General features: G+C 38.4%; 1 protein-coding gene across 1 annotated transcript in view; it reads right to left on the reverse strand.

Moving 5' to 3' along the window:
• The window catches only part of LOC134756199 (insulin receptor-like), a 126,814-nt gene that overhangs the window by 24,082 nt on the left and 81,503 nt on the right, over positions 1–21,229 (reverse strand). The window contains 5 exon segments of the mRNA XM_063693028.1: positions 10–83; positions 1,273–1,408; positions 5,637–5,771; positions 8,169–8,280; positions 8,868–9,039. Coding sequence (XP_063549098.1) covers positions 10–83; positions 1,273–1,408; positions 5,637–5,771; positions 8,169–8,280; positions 8,868–9,039 — 629 coding nt within the window.

Here is a 21,229-nt window from a genome sequence, read left to right on the forward strand (position 1 = left end):
CCACCTGACGAGCAGGTAAAAGCGGTCAGGCTTGGAGGGGTGATGATCTAATAAAAGGTCGGGTACCTCATTGAAGAGACGGACTGTTATCCAAGCAGCCTTAGCAGTAAGACCTTAACAGCCTGTGATAACCAAAATGCCCCAAATAAAAAGTGTATACACGGAAAGAACATGTCTAGTCAATTTAGTAACATTTTGAGTAATCGCAGTTTTAAAATTTGGAACCATGTCAAAATATATGGTAATTCCGTGACCAGGTCTTTTTTACCTAAAAAAAAGTTGTGTCACATATATTATACAGTGGTAGCAAAAGATATACCTAACTAATAGTTCATTAAGAGCTCTACATTTTGAGATGAAAATCTCATTTTCCGAAAAAAGTGACTAGACATGTTCTATCCGTGTACCCTTCACCTATTCTCATTTGCTGTACGATGGTGCTACTAATTTTACCAAAATATAGTGTTGATAGATTGAAAAGTGTGTTGTATAAAGTTACAAATAAACGATAAATATTAGTGTTTTACAACGAAGTTTCTTTTCTAGACAGTATTAAACTTCATTTTAGCTTGAAAAGCTGACCCCGCTACGGGCGACCCCATGAATACCAATAACCCGTCGCTTTACATGTAACGTTGCACTGCAATTTAAGTGGGAGATTTATGTAGTGCAGTTTGTTAGGCCATGCAACCAAGCGTGGGAGACCATACACGGATTCGCTAACATGCTATAAATAACGCGCGTGGGGGGAGAGCCTTAATAAACCTTTATCTTTAGTTACCGGACCAGTTTACAAATTAACCCCTCGACCGCCGCGGATGGGACTAAAACACGTTTTATGTGGATGTTTTGATAATAAAAGGGTACTTATACAAGAGTTTCGTAAAATAAAACAGGCAAGCGGCTTGAAAACGTGAAAATCGTAAAAAAGGGAAATCTAATCCAACACTAACTAATCTAATGAGTTAAGGCCAAAGCGGAAATTTTATTCACAAAGGTTCATGAAGACAAATAAATAATTCTTAATATCTAAATAAAATGTTGCACTCACCTCACTAATTTATTAGTGTAAAATGAGTACTTTCCTTTACCTACACGAGTGTCCATTCAAGTTAGAAAAACAACGGTCAACTTTCCCATCAAGCAGTTCATGTTCAGTCAGCAGCAATAATAGCTGAACGAGTGCACGAGGAAAGCTTTGCTCTATTACATTCTGATTTCTTTACCTGCTTTATAACTTCTGCTGCTGTTTGTTCCTCTATAAATGCTTACCTTTCTGGCAATGTTTTTCGTTCCAACACAGCAGCCGGCCGCTGTCGTCGGCGGGGCAGGAGCCGGAGTGCCGTGGGTCGCGGTCGCGGCCCTGGGCGTCAGGACACAGCCCGCACAGTCGGCTGTCGTAGTTACCCTGGAACATAGACTATTTGTAGGTACTTCGTCCGCTTAGAAGTCGTTAGGCTGTACTTTCTACCCTTCCAACGCTGTCAGTATTCCCGTACTAGCTTTTATTCCTCATTATACCAAAGGCGTGATTCACGGGACATAATATATGGTATACAGTATGTTCAGCCATATACGTTTACTTGTTGTGGACTACCAATTAATGGCGAGAAACTATCACATTTAAGGTTCGCAGACGACCTAATTATTATCTCCCAATCAAAGGAAGAATTACAAACAATGCTGACGGACCTGGACATAGAAAGCCGTAACGTTGGTCTTTACATGAACACCCAAAAAACTAAAGCAATGACGAATGGCAAACTGGAAAGTATAAATATAAATAATAACACAATAGATTATGTGTCAGAGTATGTTTATTTGGGCCAAACAATATCACCACAGGACTTGACCTCGAAAGAAATAGATAGAAGGATCGGAAATGCGTGGAAGCGATATTGGAGTCTAAAAGAAGTCATGAAAAATAAAAGCACAAGTATGGCCATCAAGAGGAAGCTTTTTGATACCTGCATAGTACCTGTTATCACATACGGATGCCAAACCTGGGCAACAAACAAATCTCACATAAGAAAAATAGAAGTTTGTCAAAACGCTATGGAAAGGAGTATGATAGGAAAAAGACTGTCAGACAGAATTAGACTTACAACGATAAAAAGGTACACTAAAACCAAAGACATTACAAGAACCATCAGAAAACTGAAATGGAAATGGGCAGGACATACAATAAGAGGAAGCGGAAAATGGTCCAAAACAGTAATGTTCTGGTTTACAAAACACCTGAAAAGAAAACGTGGTAAACCCAAAAGAAGATGGGTTGACGAAATAAATAAGGAAGCAGGTGGATGCTGGACAACATTAGCACTAGAAAGAGAGAAATGGAAAGAGTTGGGGGAGGCCTTTGCCAACAAAAGGCATACAGACAACCCTATTATAATAAATAATTAAGATGTAATATACAAAGGTAACAAGTGAAACCATGTAATTGTCTGAAATAAAGGCTATTTTTATTTTTTTATTTATTTATGTTGTAATTAAGAGATAAACATCAAAACATGTTATTAGCAAAATGCTATCAAGACCATTTGTAGAAAGTGCTGGGCTATTTAACAATCACATCCACTGATGTATATAACACGCTTATGTATTAAAACAAGTAAAGTAAGCAATTCATGACTAATGATATACGTATTATAAATAAATATAAACACGTACTATCTACCCAAGCCTGTTGATATGGACTTATTGACCGCGGATCAGGTCAAATACTCAAATGTGGTCGAATTACAGATTAAGGGTCTCCGGCAAGCTCGGTTCTCCATACAAACGTAGTTCCGCTCTCATTTTAAAACGAGTAGCTAGTTTGCTCTGAAACTTTGTACTTACAATAGGATAAGGTATATCTATGTCTGAAATTAGTTTATGAAGCTTCAGATACCATAGTTCCAAAACGTAGTTTTAAAATGAGAACGGAACTCCGTTTGTATGGGAAGGTACAATTCGGCCGAGCTTGCCGGAGACTTAAAAGCAGTCAATGCTACACGCGAGTCAAAAATGCTCGAAGCCCGTGCCATACCCGAGAATTAAACAACTTACAAGCCAAAACAGATTAAGAACCTAATCTAACCTCGAAAACAGCCAGACACGCCACAAAAAATACAGCGAATTAACATAAGTTAATTACTGTAAACGTAAATTTACTATTGCAAGGTGTCGGCATAAACATTAATTTAATATGCGTTAATAACAGCACTTCATGACAGACAGCGGTGTCTAAAAATGCCCGTACGTGTTTTTTGCAACGCCGATTGACGAAATAATCCCACGGTCCGTGGTAGAGGAACAACTTTAATATAACAATGTGCCGGCTTAGCTGTCATTAACCCATTATTGACCACACGAATTGCTCACCTATTCGCTCATGTCATTGTTTGTCCTTTTAAATTCGTTTGTGTGACAGCGCTGATAACGTTTGATGGAATGCTTGCGTTAAATTGTTGATTGTTTGGTATGTGACGTATATTAAAAAGCCCACTCATGCCCAGTCATGTATTAAAAGGTCAGAGTTTGTTGAGGCGTAGTATCCTGCCCCCGTAAAACCTTTCATGCGCTAACCTTGTGATGTGTGTTGGTAAATTTAAGACGGAGATAAATCAAGAAGCGATTAGTTTTATACAAGATAAGACTACAGAGTAGACATACACGTGTCGTAACCGGCGGGATATTTCCTACAAAGGGAACGCGCAAATTGTGATATTTAGATTGCTATTCATTTCTAAGAACAGCGCCCGAAATCCCCTCTCTAAAGTAATCTCGTTGTTTTGTACATATAATAAATTGCTTAGGCACAGTTGTAACATCGTCTATGTTATGTCTACGAATACCAACTCAGGTTGTAATTATGTTTATTAAGCTCGTAACTGATTTCAACGGTAATAAATTCAAACTGAAGTTTCAGTGGGAGACTGGGAGATGCAAAGAATTGCATCATTACTCCTGATTGTGACCATTAGTGCAGTTTACATAACACATATTTATTATTCTAAATCGATGGTATACTTGGATAATCCAAATGTGTAATTAGATACTACCCAATCACGTAAAAACTTTCCGGGTATATTCACTCCGGGAATCAAAGCCTAAAAATATAAAATATAGGAAAAATTTGGGTGTTTTTTTTATCGGTAAGGATTGATTTTATTAATAAGCCGTGTGTGATGGTTCTGCTAAAGCTTTCCACACACCGAAATGAACGCGCCGCGCGCGCTGCGCGGTCTGACACACACTGAACACACTGACTCCGCCCGCATATTAGTGCGGCGCACCAAACGCGTGCGCGTGGCTTACTCCGCGATTTCACCACCAGTTAGTACAATATTACTGCAGTCGGCATTACAACCGCAACTATCAAAAATCCTGGTAGCGACATCGATTTTGACATTTGAAACAGTAAGGCAGTAATGTCGCGCTGCAATACTGCTGCCGACTGCAATATTACTGCCCACCGCATTACTGCCGCAAATGTCAAAAATTCTGGCAGCGACATCGATTTTGACATTTGAAATAGTAAGGCAGTAATGTCGCGCTGCTATACTGCTGCCGACTGCGATATTACTGCTGACTGCATTACTACCGAAAATGTCAAAAATCCTGGCAGCGACATCGATTTTGACGTTTACGACAATAAGGTAGTAATTTCACGCTTCAATACTGCTGCCAACTGCGATTTTACTACCGCAAATGTCAAAAATCCTGGCAGCGGCATAAATTTTGACATTTGCGGCAGTAATGCAGTCGGCCCGCCACCGCGCCGCTCCACTCATGCCACGCCAACGCGCCGCCCCGCGCATGCCCCGCCGCCGCTCGGCTCCGCGCACGCTCCGCCAACGCGCTGTTGTGATCGGGCGGGTCGAAATCACGGCGGGCGCGGCGCAGTTTGCGCGCGGGCCCGACGTCGGTGTGAGTCACCGTATATAATTCATTGTTATACAGCGCGCCGCGCTCGATACGCCGCCGCTCCGTCGCCGCCCCGCGCTTCGGTGTGTGGAGGCCTTTAAGAGCCCACAATTTTTAGGAATCCGTACCCAAAGGGTAAAAACGGGACCCTATTACTAAGACTCCACTGTCCGTCTGTCTGTTTGTCACCAGGCTGTATCTCATGAACCGCGATAGCTAGACAGTTTAAGTTTTCACAGATGATGTATTTCTGTTGCCGCTATATAACACATACTAAAAATTAAATTTGTACAGAACCGGGGTGGGCGAGTCCGACTCGCACTTGTCCGGTTTTCACGTATAACAATGCGCAAATAATACAAGTGCAGGCCCAGAGCCGGCCGGTTGCCCTTGGCTGGATTGAGTCCGGCCAATGTCAAATATTGTTTTACGTTGAAAGTCTATTATACAGTAATGGATGCATAGCAGAGCAACTCGATTGAGCAGAGCGACTCGTGTCCCATGGACTGTGAAACATTATAAACTGAAATCTTAGACGTCATACACGAAGCAAAAGTGTCCAAGGCTTCCAGTGCCCAGGGCTGGTATCGAACCAGAATCTTCTGCATTCGCGGCAGACGCCTCAACCACTCGGCCGCCCGTATGCAATTATGCAATCTTCTTAAAGCTTTGGGCACCCTTTCCTAGGAATACTGCGAAAGATTGTAAAGTTGTAAGCTCACCTTTATAACGTTGTTCTCAGCTCTCTCGCCCATGATCTTGCTCCAGTCTATGGTGTTGACGTAGCACAGCCGGTCGTTGTGCTGGATGCGCACCGAGCCCCGCTCGATGTGCGTCAGCGACCGAAGGCCCAGGGACTGTCGACATTTGAAATGAAATGAAATAAAATATATTTATAATCATCATAACTCGTAACTCGTTTATATCGTGAATCATTCAAAACTCTAAATATATTTATTGCTAGAACATAGTGTTTTCATACAATCGGTGGTCTTAAAATAAATAGTAGTCCTTATGTTCTACCCTATGATAGGCATGCAATATAAAGCAAGCGACAAGCAAGCATGCAAACAATACAATTTAAAATATGAACATTTAAAGCATATCAGATGATAAAAATTACAATTAGGAAATAATTAAAATAACTAAGTATCAGGGTAGGAAAATAAGTTAAACATGTCAATTTTAAAATTATTGCATTAAAAATTAATAAAGTACCAAAAATGATGAATAAACAGAATAAAAAATAAAAAAATAAAATTTCAATATGTCAACATGTTACACTTTTATAAACGAGTAGACGAGAACTGAGACTTCTACGGACCTTACAACAAATGGCATGCGATTTTAGATAATATTTATCGATATAAGTACGTGTATATCGTCGCCTACTACTCATAGTACAAGCTTTGCTTAGTTTGGGACTAAGTTAATCTGTGTAACAAATATTTATTTATTTATATATAAAAAGCGACTTGGCATAAGAAATCGTAAGGCAGAGCGTGATAGGCGTGCAGCTGCAGATATACATTCTATTTGTAGATACTATTGAGATACTTATTAGAAGTATACTAATTATACGGAAAACTTCCACGAATCGGAAGCAAATGTTCACGCTCGTCACGCAAATAGAGATATTTGCCCTTATAAGAATTTGTATACCTACAGGATCACAGCTTCCTACTTAAGCCGTTAGTTAAAAAAAAAGATAAGGACAATAGCTCCGTAATTAAAATAGAAACATAACAGCACTTGCGCTTGGGACAAAACAATAAGGCTTAGAACGCACTGCGATTAATTTCTTGCGGTTTCAGAATCGCAAAAAGTGTAACGTACGGCATGCTTCATAAGTTCATAACCGCACGCACTTGCAAGACTGAAACCGCAAGAAATTAGACTGAATCCGCATAAAAATAATCGCAGGTCGTTCCAAGCCTAACGAAAGTTGCGCTGTATTGCGGAAATGGTGTGACGTTTTTTCTATTGATTAGGCGTATCGATAGAACGATTTCCACGGAAATTGTTTTGTGATGCCTACAGTTTTTTAATGTGTCAAATTTAAAAATGAAGCAATTGTAAAGAGTTCTTAAATATATAGGTATATGGTTGCCTTTTGCAGACAGTTTGTTATCTAATACCTATAATATTGGAACAGAATGCAGGTATTCCAGATATATGTAGGTATAGTACTCATTTGCTTATTAAGTTAAGACATCGATAAAAGTAAAATTTGCGACCTAGTTGATAGACCGACCTGCCTGCCAAGCTAGAGGTGCTGGGTTCGAATTCCTGTTAGGGCAAAATATTATTTGCGTGATAAGCACGGATATTTTGTACTATTCATAAGTTATTCAAGTGTCGTCTTAATCTATGGAGGTGTAGTGTATACTAGATATAGTTATGTATGTAGCTCATAGGATATATATAAGGACCATTTACTTATGTATTCAGTGCAGTAATAAAGCATCGTTTAAGGTGAACACTCGTTTCTACTCAACTCCGAATCCTCACCTTACATGTCGACCCTGCCAGGATAATATTAGTGTTACTTGCGTGGAATCAAAGTTCGTCGGTGCCCGCAGAAGCCTTATTGTCACCTCCGGCCGCAGTTTGAGCGATGATAACCTCTTCTTTTGATTTTGTAGCCCCCATGACGCAAGGCGAATCAGCAACAGCGTAACCATTTAACCGTGAGAAGCAACATTACGTTATTTTATTGTTCTGTTAACTGTCCACTTGAGCTACGTTTACATTGTAATAATCGAGATCTCAATATCACTCGGTGACTGACCGCACGCGCGACACCGTATATGGCAGGGTCGCCATATAAGGTGAGGATTCGGAGTTGAGTAGAAACGAGTGTTCGTTATATAAATATCGTCATCAAGCATCCACCCACACAACAGCTTATCAATCTTACTTTGTAAATCCTACTCTGATTTAGACGTAACATTTTCCTAATATGTATTTATTTGTTCAAAATAACTAAATCGCGTAATGGGTTTTTTATACCTAGACTAACAAAGATGACTTCTTATGAAATATTAAATTATTGATCAAATCCCTAGATTTGTATAGATAATTGACGAAATCTGCTTCCTATAACGAATTATTGCCATTCCCCTACACAAGTTTTGAATTCGAGTATATTCATAAATGAAGTCTAAATGGTGCTTGGTCAAGCAATACGAACCCATGAGAGCGACAGCGGCAAGCCACCCGTTGCCGTCGGTATAGTACACATGTATAATTACCACAAGGTTCTCATTATCAAAGATTACGACTGAGTAGTCTTTGTACAGCTGTAGCCCGCGAACCACGGACAGGTTGGGGAACAGGTCACCGAGGTTGCCGACGTGTTGCATTCTGTAAACAAGCGGAAAAGTGATAAACAAACCCCCTTATTCATAAAATTTAGCAACCACTGTAAAATTTTGTCTCTTTAAACCAGTGGTGGGCAAAGTACGGCCCGCGGGCCCGCTCCGGCCCGCGAAAGGACTATCTGGCTCGCCGCCGGTTCTTCGAAATAATTGGTATATGCTCCGCGAAATAATGAAAATGCATTTTAGCTGCAATTCTGGCCCTCTGAAATCTCTTAAACTTTAAAAAAAGTTTGACAAAAACAAATGTCGAAATGACAGAAAGGGGTAATCGATTATCAACGACATTTAAGATTTGTGAGAGACGATACATAATCTATGCCTTACGTCTGTGTTGACTGTAAAGTAAAGTCCTATACCTACAGCAATCATAAATATGATGAGAGTCCAGGGAGGAGGTTTGGCAGTGCAGTCTTTTCTGCCAAAGGTTCTCCATCGAGATTTAGTCGTGTTTCGTGCACCCTTTGAGATCTTGACGCCACCATGGTCTCATCAATTGAACACAAGGGAATCAGTCAAAGCCTTGCAAGATTTGAACTGCACAAAAACGTAATAATGAGAAATAGGTCTCACCTATAGATCAGGATGTAGCCGGTGACCTCGTACAGTTCGGGAAAGGTCATATTGTGGTATTTGGGAGAGACATGCTCCATCAGGACGATGCTGAGCTGTCCCTCGATGATGCGGCAACCTTTCAGCTTCTGCATGGACTCCGGGTTGTTCCTGATGTCCATCGATTGACATACTAGAACAAACAAGGGAAATTTCAGTTAGCTTAGAAGCATAGCATCGGAATTTGAATAGCACTCGTAGCATTCATTTAGGTGGTGGATGACGTTTCTAATAGGTACCTACGCCTTGTCTTGGCTGTATTTTTACAAAAGCTGGTAAAAATACAACTACATACGTACAGGTCAAAATTAGACCCACTTCCCATTATTTGATTGAGCCGAGTTGATCTGATAATGGACACAGGAGTTGGCCATACGAACTCTGTGGTAAAAGAAAGGTATGTTTGGGTTTGCTAGAATTGTCGAGGAAGAAAATTACTTACAGTGAGCGATAAAAAACTTATTCTCTTGAATACTACTGTAATTAATCAGTTAATTTCAATTTCATTTATTAAATAAAGATCGAAGAAGAAGAAGTTAATAGTGGTAGACTATACGCCAGTGTTTGAAAACAATAAACAGTGTCAGTTAGAAAACCCAAAAAAACTCCCATTCGGTTTATTACAACGTAATGTAATTTACATAGTAGTGTGAAAGACAAAAAACAATATGCAAAGACAAAAAACATACATTTTCTCTGTCTGCATCATCGGTAAATAAAAATGCCAGTAGTATTTAATTCCACATACTATCACTGCACGTGCTAAGCCAGTTTTAGGTTTTGGGAGCGCTGTTGTTTGTTACTAGATAGTGCTGATGTAAATGTTTTGTTGTTTTTCTACTAGTTCTGAAACAGGTTTTCTGTTTACGAAGCTATTGCATTTTTAAATCGCATTCTTTCCATAATTCTAAATAACGAAGCACCTCGTGTTTCGAGACAATCACTCAATTACTCGGTCTAACAAATCGATTTAACAACTTAATCTTAGGAGTGTTAGGACATAATAGTATGAAATGACTTTTTATTAGGTTTAGAACCTAACCAATAAATTCTTATCGTAATAAAAACAGAGTTGTTAAATAACTCCGACAATTAAGTACAGACAGTCACAGAATAAGTAATAGTACTACCGTACAGAAAGGACACTTCCTACAAAACCGAAGTTTAACAGTGATTCAGGGACGAATCATGCTGTCCCTTTCTAATGTATCGCACTATCCCTTTCGACTATTGTCAAAATTCAAGTCATTATCTAATATCTGTGATCGTGCACGCAAAGGGACGTCAAGTTGTGCCAACCCTAATAATTGCTCGGAGCAATGCTGAGCCGAACGGAGCCGAGAATGCTTAAAGTAGGAGTGTCGCCCCACTGGTACAGTCAGCGTCAAAAGTAGCGTATCAGACAATGCGTCAAAAGTGTGGATACAGTCAGCTGCAGAGGAAGGTGCCCATCTGCATAGAAATTTACAACGGATGGATGTTTACAAAAACGTCACGATGACAAGTCAATGAAATGAAATTTGACCTTTTAAATTAGGTAAGTAAATATTGTCCACTTATTTATGGCCTGAACCGGCAGTGTTTTAGTGAGTTGCGAAGTCTCCGGCTTAATTAAATGAATCAAGTACAATAAGCACATGCTCGTATGTGGTCCTCGCCTGCAGTGTTCATTAGCCCGACGGTGGGAGGCCATTAGCGGCAAACGGCTCGTTCGCAAAAACAATAACAAATTAATCACTCCTAATTGAGGAATGTGACGAGTGAGATAGCCATAGAATACTTCTATATAACAATTATGTGGAGAAGTGACAGTTCTCAATTATTCAAGCCGTTTCTTTTCGATTTCCCGCCGGCAGCTTCAGTGCGTATACTTAAAACTTTCTCATTGGCCAAAATAACGAAAATATGAAATCTCAAGTACTCTCGAGGGGCGATTGAAAATTTCCAAGCCTAAGATTGAAAAAACCGATTGAGAAAAAATTGACTAGATATTTTTATTTTTCAATATATTCCCTCTAATTCAATGCATTACATTTACATTACATTTTTATACAATGCTTTTAGGCCGTTCAGAAAATGTTTTTTATTTTTGCTGTCAAAATGTTCCTGTACAGCCGCCTTCATTTCTTCATTACTTCTAAATGAAAACGATTTGGAAGTGATGAAGAAATGAAGGCGGCTTAAATTTTTTTTTTTTTTTTTTTCAAATTACTGGATAGAAAATAATCGCTAGGGCCCAGGTCTGGACTGTAGGGCGGGTGGTTAATTTCTTCGAAGCCGGTTTCCTTCAGAGCAAGCTTGGCAACGAGAGGTGTGAACGGGTGCGTTGTCTTGCAAAAACAAAATACCTTTGCTAAGTTTGCCCCTTGGTTTCTCGTCAAGCAACCTTTTTAGGGTTCCGTAGCCAAATGGCAAAAAAACGGAACCCTTATGAATTCGTCATGTCTGTCGGTCTGTATGTCTGTCTGTCCGTCCGTATGTCACAGCCACTTTTTTCCGAAACTATAAGAACTATACTGATGAAACTTGGTAAGTAGATGTATTCTGTGAACCGTATTAAGATTTTCACACAGAAATAGAAAAAAAACAATAAATTTTGGGGGTTCCCCATACTTAGAATTAGAACTGAAACTCAAATAAAAATTTTTTTATCAAACCCATACGTGTGGGGTATCTATATTGAGGTTTCTAATATCATTTTTTTCTAAACTGAATAGTTTGCGCGAGAGACACTTCCAAAGTGGTAAAATGTGTGTGGGCCCTGTAACTTCTAAAAATAAGAGAATGATAAAACTAAAAAAAAAAATATATGATGTACATTCCATGCAAACTTCCACAGAAAATTAGTTTGAACGAGATCTAGTTAGTAGTTTTTTTACACATACATACATACATACACATACATACATATAATCACGTCTATTTCCCGGAGGGGTAGGCAGAGACCACGGATTTCCACTTGCTACGATCCTGACATACCTCTTTCGCTTCCTTCACTTTCATAACATTCCTCATACACGCTCGCCGGTTTAGAGTGCTCTTGACATGGCCTTTCTTCAGGATTTCCCCGATCTGATCAGAGAAAGTCCGCCGAGGTCTGCCCCTTCAAACTCCCGTTTCTACCTCTCCCTTATACACTCGCTTTGTTAGCCATCTTTCACTCATTCTTTCCACGTGTCCAAACCATCTCAACATACCTTTCTCAATTTTTGTCACTACATCTTCGTTCAGTCCACACTTTTCCCTCAGTCCTCAGTTTTTTTTAATACGTCATAAATCGTAAACCGCAATTTACCTTTCATTCAATCCACTCAAATATAAAAATAAAAACATTTAATTTCATAAACATAAACCACGAACACAAACGTGACGAAAGGTCACGTGCAAATGTCTAAAATTTCTCCAACCCTTTCCTTACAGGAAAGGGTTTCCTTTTCTTTTTCAGGTTTCAGCTATTTGCGAAACTTTAATTCTTCGATCCTCTAATACTAATTTCTTGACTTTTTCAATGTTTTCTTCAGTCACAGCCGAATGCCGATATTGGTCGCCCTGAGCGAGGATCATCTTCGATCGACTCCACTTTTTAACAGTGGCATAAGAAGGTCCAGCGACCGTAAATAATAGCCATTTCATACAAAGTAAACTTTATCGTTGAATATCTCAAGACATAATAAAAGAAGTATCATTTATTTTCTTTAATAATTTACTTTTTCAATGGTCATTTTAGTGGCCAGTGCTATCAACGCACATGCAACATCGAAGTACTTTAGGCTTAGAACTTTTCAGTCGCCCCGCGTAAATAACCCCTTCACGATATATATTGACCTTCTCTATTGAGAAAGCGGTTTTATATACTTTTGGTGGTACCTTCCACAAAAGCAAACCGCTGAAGCCATATATGTAAACATCCAATAAAAGCGTGAAAGCGTGTAAGGCATGAGAATTATTAGGTTCGCGTTACCCATGTCAGGGTTATTAGGCGTTGTTATGCGTAATAAATATCCATAACGAGGCGAAGAGATGGGTGCAAGGTCATATAACTGCGTAGTTCCGGATCCTCATGGTTACGCAGTACGCGGGATGTCCAGCGCGCATGCCCAGAGGTCTTATTCCCATTGACTACCAAACGCAAGCTAAATCCACGACCACCAGTAAACGCGCACTGTCTGATTACTTATAGTTTTACAAAAACAGAGCTCTTTTTTAAAATGTATCCCATGAACGACTGAACGTTATACTCTCCTGCACTCGGTAAGCATTCAATATACGGCAAGGACCGCTCGCACCGCCCCACAAAATGGCGATTGCAAAGTAAACAAACAAATGGTTGGAGTTGGACCTTGGACCACGCTCTAAGACTTAGCTAATGAACTTACACCGCGATAAACCCTTTGCAAACTGTTCGTGGCTAAAATTGTAGGTTCATTACTTTAATTAGTTAACTTCTGTGAACTACTAGAATTACTAGACTATTACACTTAGGTACTAAATATATTATGATTAATCATATTACTATAATAATGTATCATTAGTATCATTACGTAATAATGATTAAATCAACCATTTGTTGCAATTTATATCTATGTTTATATTTAATATGTAGTATAGTAATTAATCAGCTAACACATTAGGTACTTCCGATACCTATTCTCCATCGTGAATGAATAACGTTGACAAGATAGATATGTAAACACAAGTAGTGGTGTGTAGTAGTTTAGTTTGATTATCAAACAGACGCGATCTAGACGCAAGCGATATCCAGCATCAACACCGTAGAACGGAATTCGGAGACAGCAGTACAAGACGCGCGTTGCATCTCTTTTCCGCTGCTATCCGTAGTAATTCTGAGATAAACAGACTGCAGGGACGCGGGGGGCAGAGCAAGTGCACCGAGGCGGGCGCGGGGAGGGGTCCACGGTCCACTCGGTGCATTGCCTACGATGCAATGCAAATGAACTCTGCCGCATAGCCGCGCCCGCACCGCGCCCGCACCGCGCCCCGCGAACCTTCGGCCCAATGGTTATTTATAGACTTTGGAATGTTATTGTACTCCTGTGCAGACTAGTGATGTCTATTGATGATAATCGCTGCTAGCTCGATATACATTGCGCGGCGTTTTACTTTAGCTGTTTATATGTTTACTACCTATGTAACTACAAGTGTGTAGATTTGTTTAAATGAAGTAAAATAAGTTTACATACATTTGAACTACTATGTACTATTCAGAAAACATTCTTAAAGTACTTTGAATAGGTAATGGACTGAAATTCGAGTAAAACATCAATGTATAGTTGCATACTAATACATTTCAATGCATCAGACAACCATGCATGATAATATAATGTGTACATAGAAGTACTTGTATAAAAATAATTATAATGACGACGCCATTCATTCATTGGAAACCAACTTGAAGTAGGTACGAGTACAAGCTTTACAACCTATCATTCATTCACATTAACCGCACAATGACTGCGTCATGGTGGCGTTACGCACAATAATAACAATAACAGTGACTGCAATGAACATCACATGTAATGTATGTTTTTATCTGAAGTACTCTACGGAGTGCTTCTGCTGTATATACTTAATTGATCGAGTGTGATAATTACTACTATAATTCCTCAAGTGCTTATGTTATATTATATTGTTAGATAATTACCTACTATAATAATTCATTTGTTTTGCATTACTAATTGAAGTATGTAATTATGTATCTAGTTCACCACATAACTGGCTATATGTATATTTATTGAATCTTTTGTAGTGATTTTATTATTCAGATTTGCAGTAAGAAGTACACTATGCGTATGCGGCGTCACGACATCGACAAAACAGCTCATTCAAAGACTTACGGGCCAATTCGAACAATGATCTAGATATCAACTAGATATCCACTAGATATGAAACAGAAACGATAACGAGATATTTAAGAAAGTCATGTCAAATTTGACATTTCCGCGTTTCCGAATGTCCTCTTGAACGATCTCTTTAAGATTTGCTTAAGATATTACTTAGACATCTAATGGATATCTAATAATGGATATCCCAAAACGTCACAATAATTGTAGCGTGAAATGACAATTGGTTTCTCGATTCGAACTGCAAAAGATAACTAGTCGAGAACTAAACTATAACGTATGTATTAGATCTCGTTTTGTTCTCGTATCTAGTAATTATCACGTTGTTCGAATTGACCGGTAAAGTTTCAGTACATAACTACCTCTACCTACCTACATTTACTAACAAAAAACACGCTCTTACTACGTCGCTACTACAACCTGTCCCCACCCTCCCCTCCCCCTACAACGAGACCGCGGCAAACCGCACCGCTCCGCGAAACAATACTATGCACTTCAGCGCGCTTCGAAAGTCGCTCCACCCCAAACAACTTTTTTGTTAAGTACAAAACCGTGCCGTAAATTGCAATAAATGTTTAGATAACGTTTCTTTACATAATAGAGATTTATGTTACAGGTACTTGAAGCATTATTAAAAACAGAGAACAGAGATGATCTTGATCGAAGATGTACCAGGTATATTATACCTACTTATGTATATTTTTAAATCCTGTATATGAATGTTATTGAAATTTAATCGCATGAATTATGTTAAACTGCCTTGAGGCGCTTTAATTATCTTAAATTAAACAAACACAGCAATCCAAACAAGGTATTATCCTCTTGAATTAGTTCTGAACCTACTGCGCAGTTGCGAAAAAGCGTTCGGTGAATGTATTGCGGGGATATTGTAAAGTTTCGCGGTACGGGGCGGTTGGAATCCGAGTCGTTTTACGTTTTACGATAATTTTGTAAAATTACAGACATTGAGGTCGGGCGCGGCTCGGGTAAACAGGTTGCGTCACTACCCGCCACACATCGCGGCGTGCGATGCGCCGGCTATATTTTCCCTTTGCATACTGATTCCACGGCTCAGATTGACCAGTGTAAATGTAACTTCGAAGTTCTTGACAACTATGTGAGTGCATATCTGGTTCGCTTGAGTATTGAAACCGACTAAATCAGGCAAACGATTGACACAACACTCCTGCCAGTCCTGCCGCGACGATGCACGTCGCGTCAGAGCGTTTTGCACTCGAGAATTACCTACGCGGATGGCTACGTGGAGCGTTGTAACTAAATGTTAGATGAGTTATGTCGTAAAAGCGTGTGAGGTTTCATACTGACTACTGCTACGTTCATTTCGTTAGATGTTTGAATCTGAATGAAATTTCAGCCAAATAAAAAGTACTAAGGTTTTACTCAGCGGTTCCTAAAAATATCACCTGCAGTAAATAAATAGGTCATTTATTTAGACGAGAGTATATATAGAGTCATCTAATCTTTCTTAATATGTATTTAAATAAGTAGAGTTATGGAGTAACGGATTATTGTGTACTTAACCTACAAGTACATATAACTGCCAAAACTGTAGCTACAACCTCGTCTACTTCGATATAGGTATAGGTACTACCAACGCCTACTAACTAATGTGGTAGAGCAAATCTTTCATAACGGTGTGACGCAGGCAGTAAACTAAGTTGAGGGAGCACGGACAGTTTTTATCTGAGTGTTCCTAACAATGGGTAATATTGTAGGATGTTTAGGGTATAACGCTAATGGGACCGGTAATTAGATACGTATGTAGGTAAATATGGTCCGACGAGAAATTGTAGAAATCAAAAAGAGGTAAAAGATTTTCTTTTCAAATCAATCTAAGAAATAGGGACGACACTATGTACAGTATTGCCACTTTTTAATTTTTACAATTTCTTGTTGGACTGTACTTTAGGCCACTATTTTTCACCAGACTGTCGTAGAGCACATGTAAAGTCTAAAATATTAAAATAATATCACCGAAACGTACGAGTATATCTACATCATATATTCTGCATAGAATACACAAACACATACCTATGTGACATACCTAATTGTGTCGATTCATAAGAACTAACGCAAGATCTACAATAAATAGATATTTCAATAGACAATTGGCGCTATCTTTTCTAAAAAAATATACATAAACTGTTCTGTAATTTTCAGTACATTTGTAACTTTCTCTTCTCTTGTAATGGCACAACAGCAGTCTTATTTCTTGATGACACTTCCAGTCCTCAAACAAACAAACCCACGAATATTTAAGTAACATGTTATTGTAATTGTAGTTCCGGTAAGGTAAGCAGATATTATGATAACGCTGTTTTCTGGTTTTCATTTTCTAGGACGCTATCATTTTCACACTTGTTGTTTATCGTTTTCTATTTCTATCGGTTACGCTTACGAGATAGGTATTTATAATTACATGAAACCTCCATACGCTTACTTGGTTACAGGTGGACCTGTATAAACCTGAACTCGAATTGCGCCTATAGTTCTTACGAACTACAGGGTCAAATTATACTAGTAGTTCACAGTTGAGACAGAATGTTTTGCTAATGAATAGTCAGGCATTATGTGAACCGCCGTAACGACTCCATGTGTCATCGTGTTTGTAAATAATTTTCCTTGTTTACAATGCGTAGGCATTGTACCGTAGTAAAGTATATCGTAAATCGTAATCGTTCGAGAGGCTTTTCTCACAATTATTTTATACTTTTTATAGTTATAACCATCAATCAACCCTGTTTGATGTGAAATTATAGTTAGGTACTTAATAATAAGAAAGATAAAAGTGCCATTCATAAAGTGGGTATTCCACCACGAATATTGATTTATAATTTTTTTAAGTGTAAATAGTGTTTTACTAAATTATACCTTCCCCGAAAGTTATTTTTCAGCCCCCGCTATACCTAATCGGTCCCCTGCCGCTTACACCCAGCGCACTCCCACCACAATATTCACCAGTACCCGTACCATGAGTCACTGACAGTGTCAAAACTGACATATACTCTAACGTCTACGTAATTTACTTTCTGTACATCTCGCTCGCACTAATATGTCAGTACGAGCGAGATGCGTAGAAAGTAAGTTACGTTTACGCTCGCGTTTACGAGTATGTCAGTGCCGAGCTGATGGTAGCCGTACAGATTGTCGGCCCATCTTGTGGGAGCCCTAATACTTCCTATAGGACTCACCCACGCAACGTTTTTCTGTACGGTCACGGATTTTAATTATTGACCAATTAGGGTTTAAGTTATTTCTGTTGGCTAAGTTTAAATTTTGCCGCTATACTTATATATTTTTGGATGACCTCTGTGTTTTCTAAAAAAAATCTCTTCTTGTTAAAAGGACGTATGTGTCGGAAATATACGCCCATTTGCTGTCATGGCTCTTTATATCGTATGAAGGTACGGAACCCTCCATTATGCGTGGCCCGACACGCACATGGCCAATGTTTTTAAATCTGAATGCCAATCGTCATTTTAAAGAGACATGTAATTTCGACAATAAAGTCGGTTTAAACTAACACGATTTTAATCCATCATTTTAAGTAACACGAGACTTAATCGCGTCAAGATCACTCCGGGGTCGCTGCCAAATTGTTAAGATTGGAAATCATGTTAGTACAATAAGAGATATCACGTATGGCGTCCCTCAGGGAAGTGTGCTAGGCCCAACTATGTTTCTAACATATATCAACGATTTGTCGAATCTTGGCATTGACGGAGGAGAGATTTTCTCTTACGCAGATGACACGGTGGTTATTTTTAACGATAGTACCTGGGCTGGCGTTTTTGATAAAGCTGAACAAGGTCTTTAGCATATATTTTCATGGTTAAATGCTAACCTTCATACACTAAATATTACCAAAACAAATTATATATGCTTCATAAAGTATAAAAACACATGCACAGCCACCTGATACTCTTAAATTAAAAATACACACTTGTAACCCTCAAAATACATTAGATTGTAACTGTAACGAAATAAAAAGAGTAAGCAGCACTAAGTTTCTCGGAATAATGCTAGATCAGAGGCTCTCAAGGCATCCGCATATTGAGTTTATAGCTGGTCGGATTCGAAAGTTTGTTTGGAAATTTAAAATGCTTAAACATGTCGCGTCTAAAGCTTTACTTAAACAAGTATATTTAACTCTAGCCCAGTCCGTATGACTTAATGTATCCCAGTATGGGGCGGAACAAACAAGACCAAATACATTGACGCTGAAAGGGGTCAAAGATGCCTTCTTAAAGTTATATACTCCAAACCTTACAGATACCCAACCACTGAACTTCACAAAGATTGTGATCTACTTACTATGAGGAAACTTTATATTCTATTTACACTACTAAAGCTACAAAACAATAAAATTTAAACCCCTCACAGTAACGCGGAGAGGGAAAGCAAATGTAATTTCTAAGCCACCTACCAAATCTGTTTATGCCAGAAGACAATTTACAAGCCAGTCTGTTCACCTATATCACATAAATAAAATGATTTCTATATACCCTTTGCATACAGTAGTTGAATACATTAAAAAATTAGACTACGAGGAAACAGAAGCACTTTTACAAAGAGTATAAATAAAATAATAAATATAAATAAATAAATATATAAATAATAAATATATAATAAATATATATATATATATATATATATATATATATATATATATATATATATATATATATATATGTGTGTGTGTGTGTGTGTGTGTGTGTATTTATACCCCACACAACTACATGCATGTACACACACACATACACACATCTTAGCTTAAATTAAATTTAGTTTAGTTTGTAAGATATTCATTTAAGTATATATGTTCGGTTACTTTGTATTGTATGTAACTTTGGTAGGAAGAGCGGGATCTCCTGCCACAAGTATAATTTTACTTACTTGAAGATACACAATATTGTAACCAATAAGCGCTTTTTCATTTTTCATTTTCATTTTTAAGCGAGCAGGAAAGCGTCTACAGATTTTATAAAATGGAAAAAAAAACCACCATGTGGAGTTACTCGAGCGCGTCAGATATTAGTAGTGTCAGTCGCGCAACATGGCTCTGATAACAAGGGTAGGTTAATCTGCCGATTTACATAGGCAGGGTGGTCATACTGAAGAAAATATATAATATAGATAATATGATAGAAAATTTAGAAAAAAAGAATTTACTCGAGCGCGTCAGATATTCAAAGGGGTTGTAGAGGGACCCTACAAAAGTGTATATTTCAATAATCTGACGATATCAGCGATCGGTATATAAATGATAGTCACAGTTGCAAAAAAACGCCAACTGGAATTACTACGTGTCAGATTATTATACAGACAGGTTCAGATTGATGTCCCAGTTATATAAAACCTTAATCTGACGATACTGTGGAGCAGTATCCTTATTGTGACATTTGAAAAATAAAACTATAATTTTAAAAATTCCTGTCGTATGTATTTATTTTATTTGTAAACTTGCGCCTAAAAAAATGAGCAGAATGCCGCTAACTAGATCAAAATCGACTAAGGGGTTCAAGAGATATCACATTTTGAAGATCTCTAAATAAATGTTAGTTAACAACGAATTTTTTTAACCTGGAGTTACTTCAAATTTAGCATCTTGGGCTCCCCTGTTATTAACATTGTTTAATTATTTAGTTAAGAGTGTATTATTAAAACAATGACAACGGAGGGCTATATGGGGACAGTGTGAGAGAGAAAGAAAGAAAAACAAATGTTGCAACAACTAAAATATAATCATTCCCTTCAAAATAAAATAAAGATCGAACGCGCTCGAGTAAGTCAAGGTCGCGATTTTTTTTTGCAACTTTGTGACTCCGCCACTCGCTTACGCATACTTGGTGGAGGTACTCAACAGGATGCAAGGTATCACCCGTATCTTAATCTGACGCGCTCGAGTGAAAGTCTTACGCGATTAAGTCCCGTGTTAGTTTAAAATTATGAATAGTCGGTGACTGAGTGCTACTAAAAGTCCTCTTTCTATTTGCGCCCACCCACAACAAATTCTGGCTCTATGTAACAAGCCGAGAAAATTATGTGGCAAAGTGTTCGTAAATATTTCTCCTTGTTTATGTATTTAATTAGTAAGTACCTGCCAAACCGTAGTAGACTAGAGTAAATCGTAATTGTTCAATTATAAGCTACATACGTTCCATACGAGTGTGTTCATGAATGAATTTTACAAGTCTTTTCCTCAAGTGTTCTTATCAAACGGGCGTAAAAAAAGGTGTGTTTGTGTTTATACGATGAATTAATCATGCGTCTATATGGATCGGGTAAATAATGAATAAGGAAAGACGAATGTTGTTAGAATAGTTTTGGAATGGAATAAATAATAAATTGACCGATGACGCAGTGCGCAGTGTGAAAGACGAATAGAACGCGATTATATTAAGTAGTTTTTTATAGCAGCCTAGCCTCGGCTTGCGACTT

Source organism: Cydia strobilella, chromosome 3 (assembly GCF_947568885.1).
Source record: "Cydia strobilella chromosome 3, ilCydStro3.1, whole genome shotgun sequence".
In the NCBI taxonomy this organism is placed as follows: domain Eukaryota; kingdom Metazoa; phylum Arthropoda; class Insecta; order Lepidoptera; family Tortricidae; genus Cydia; species Cydia strobilella.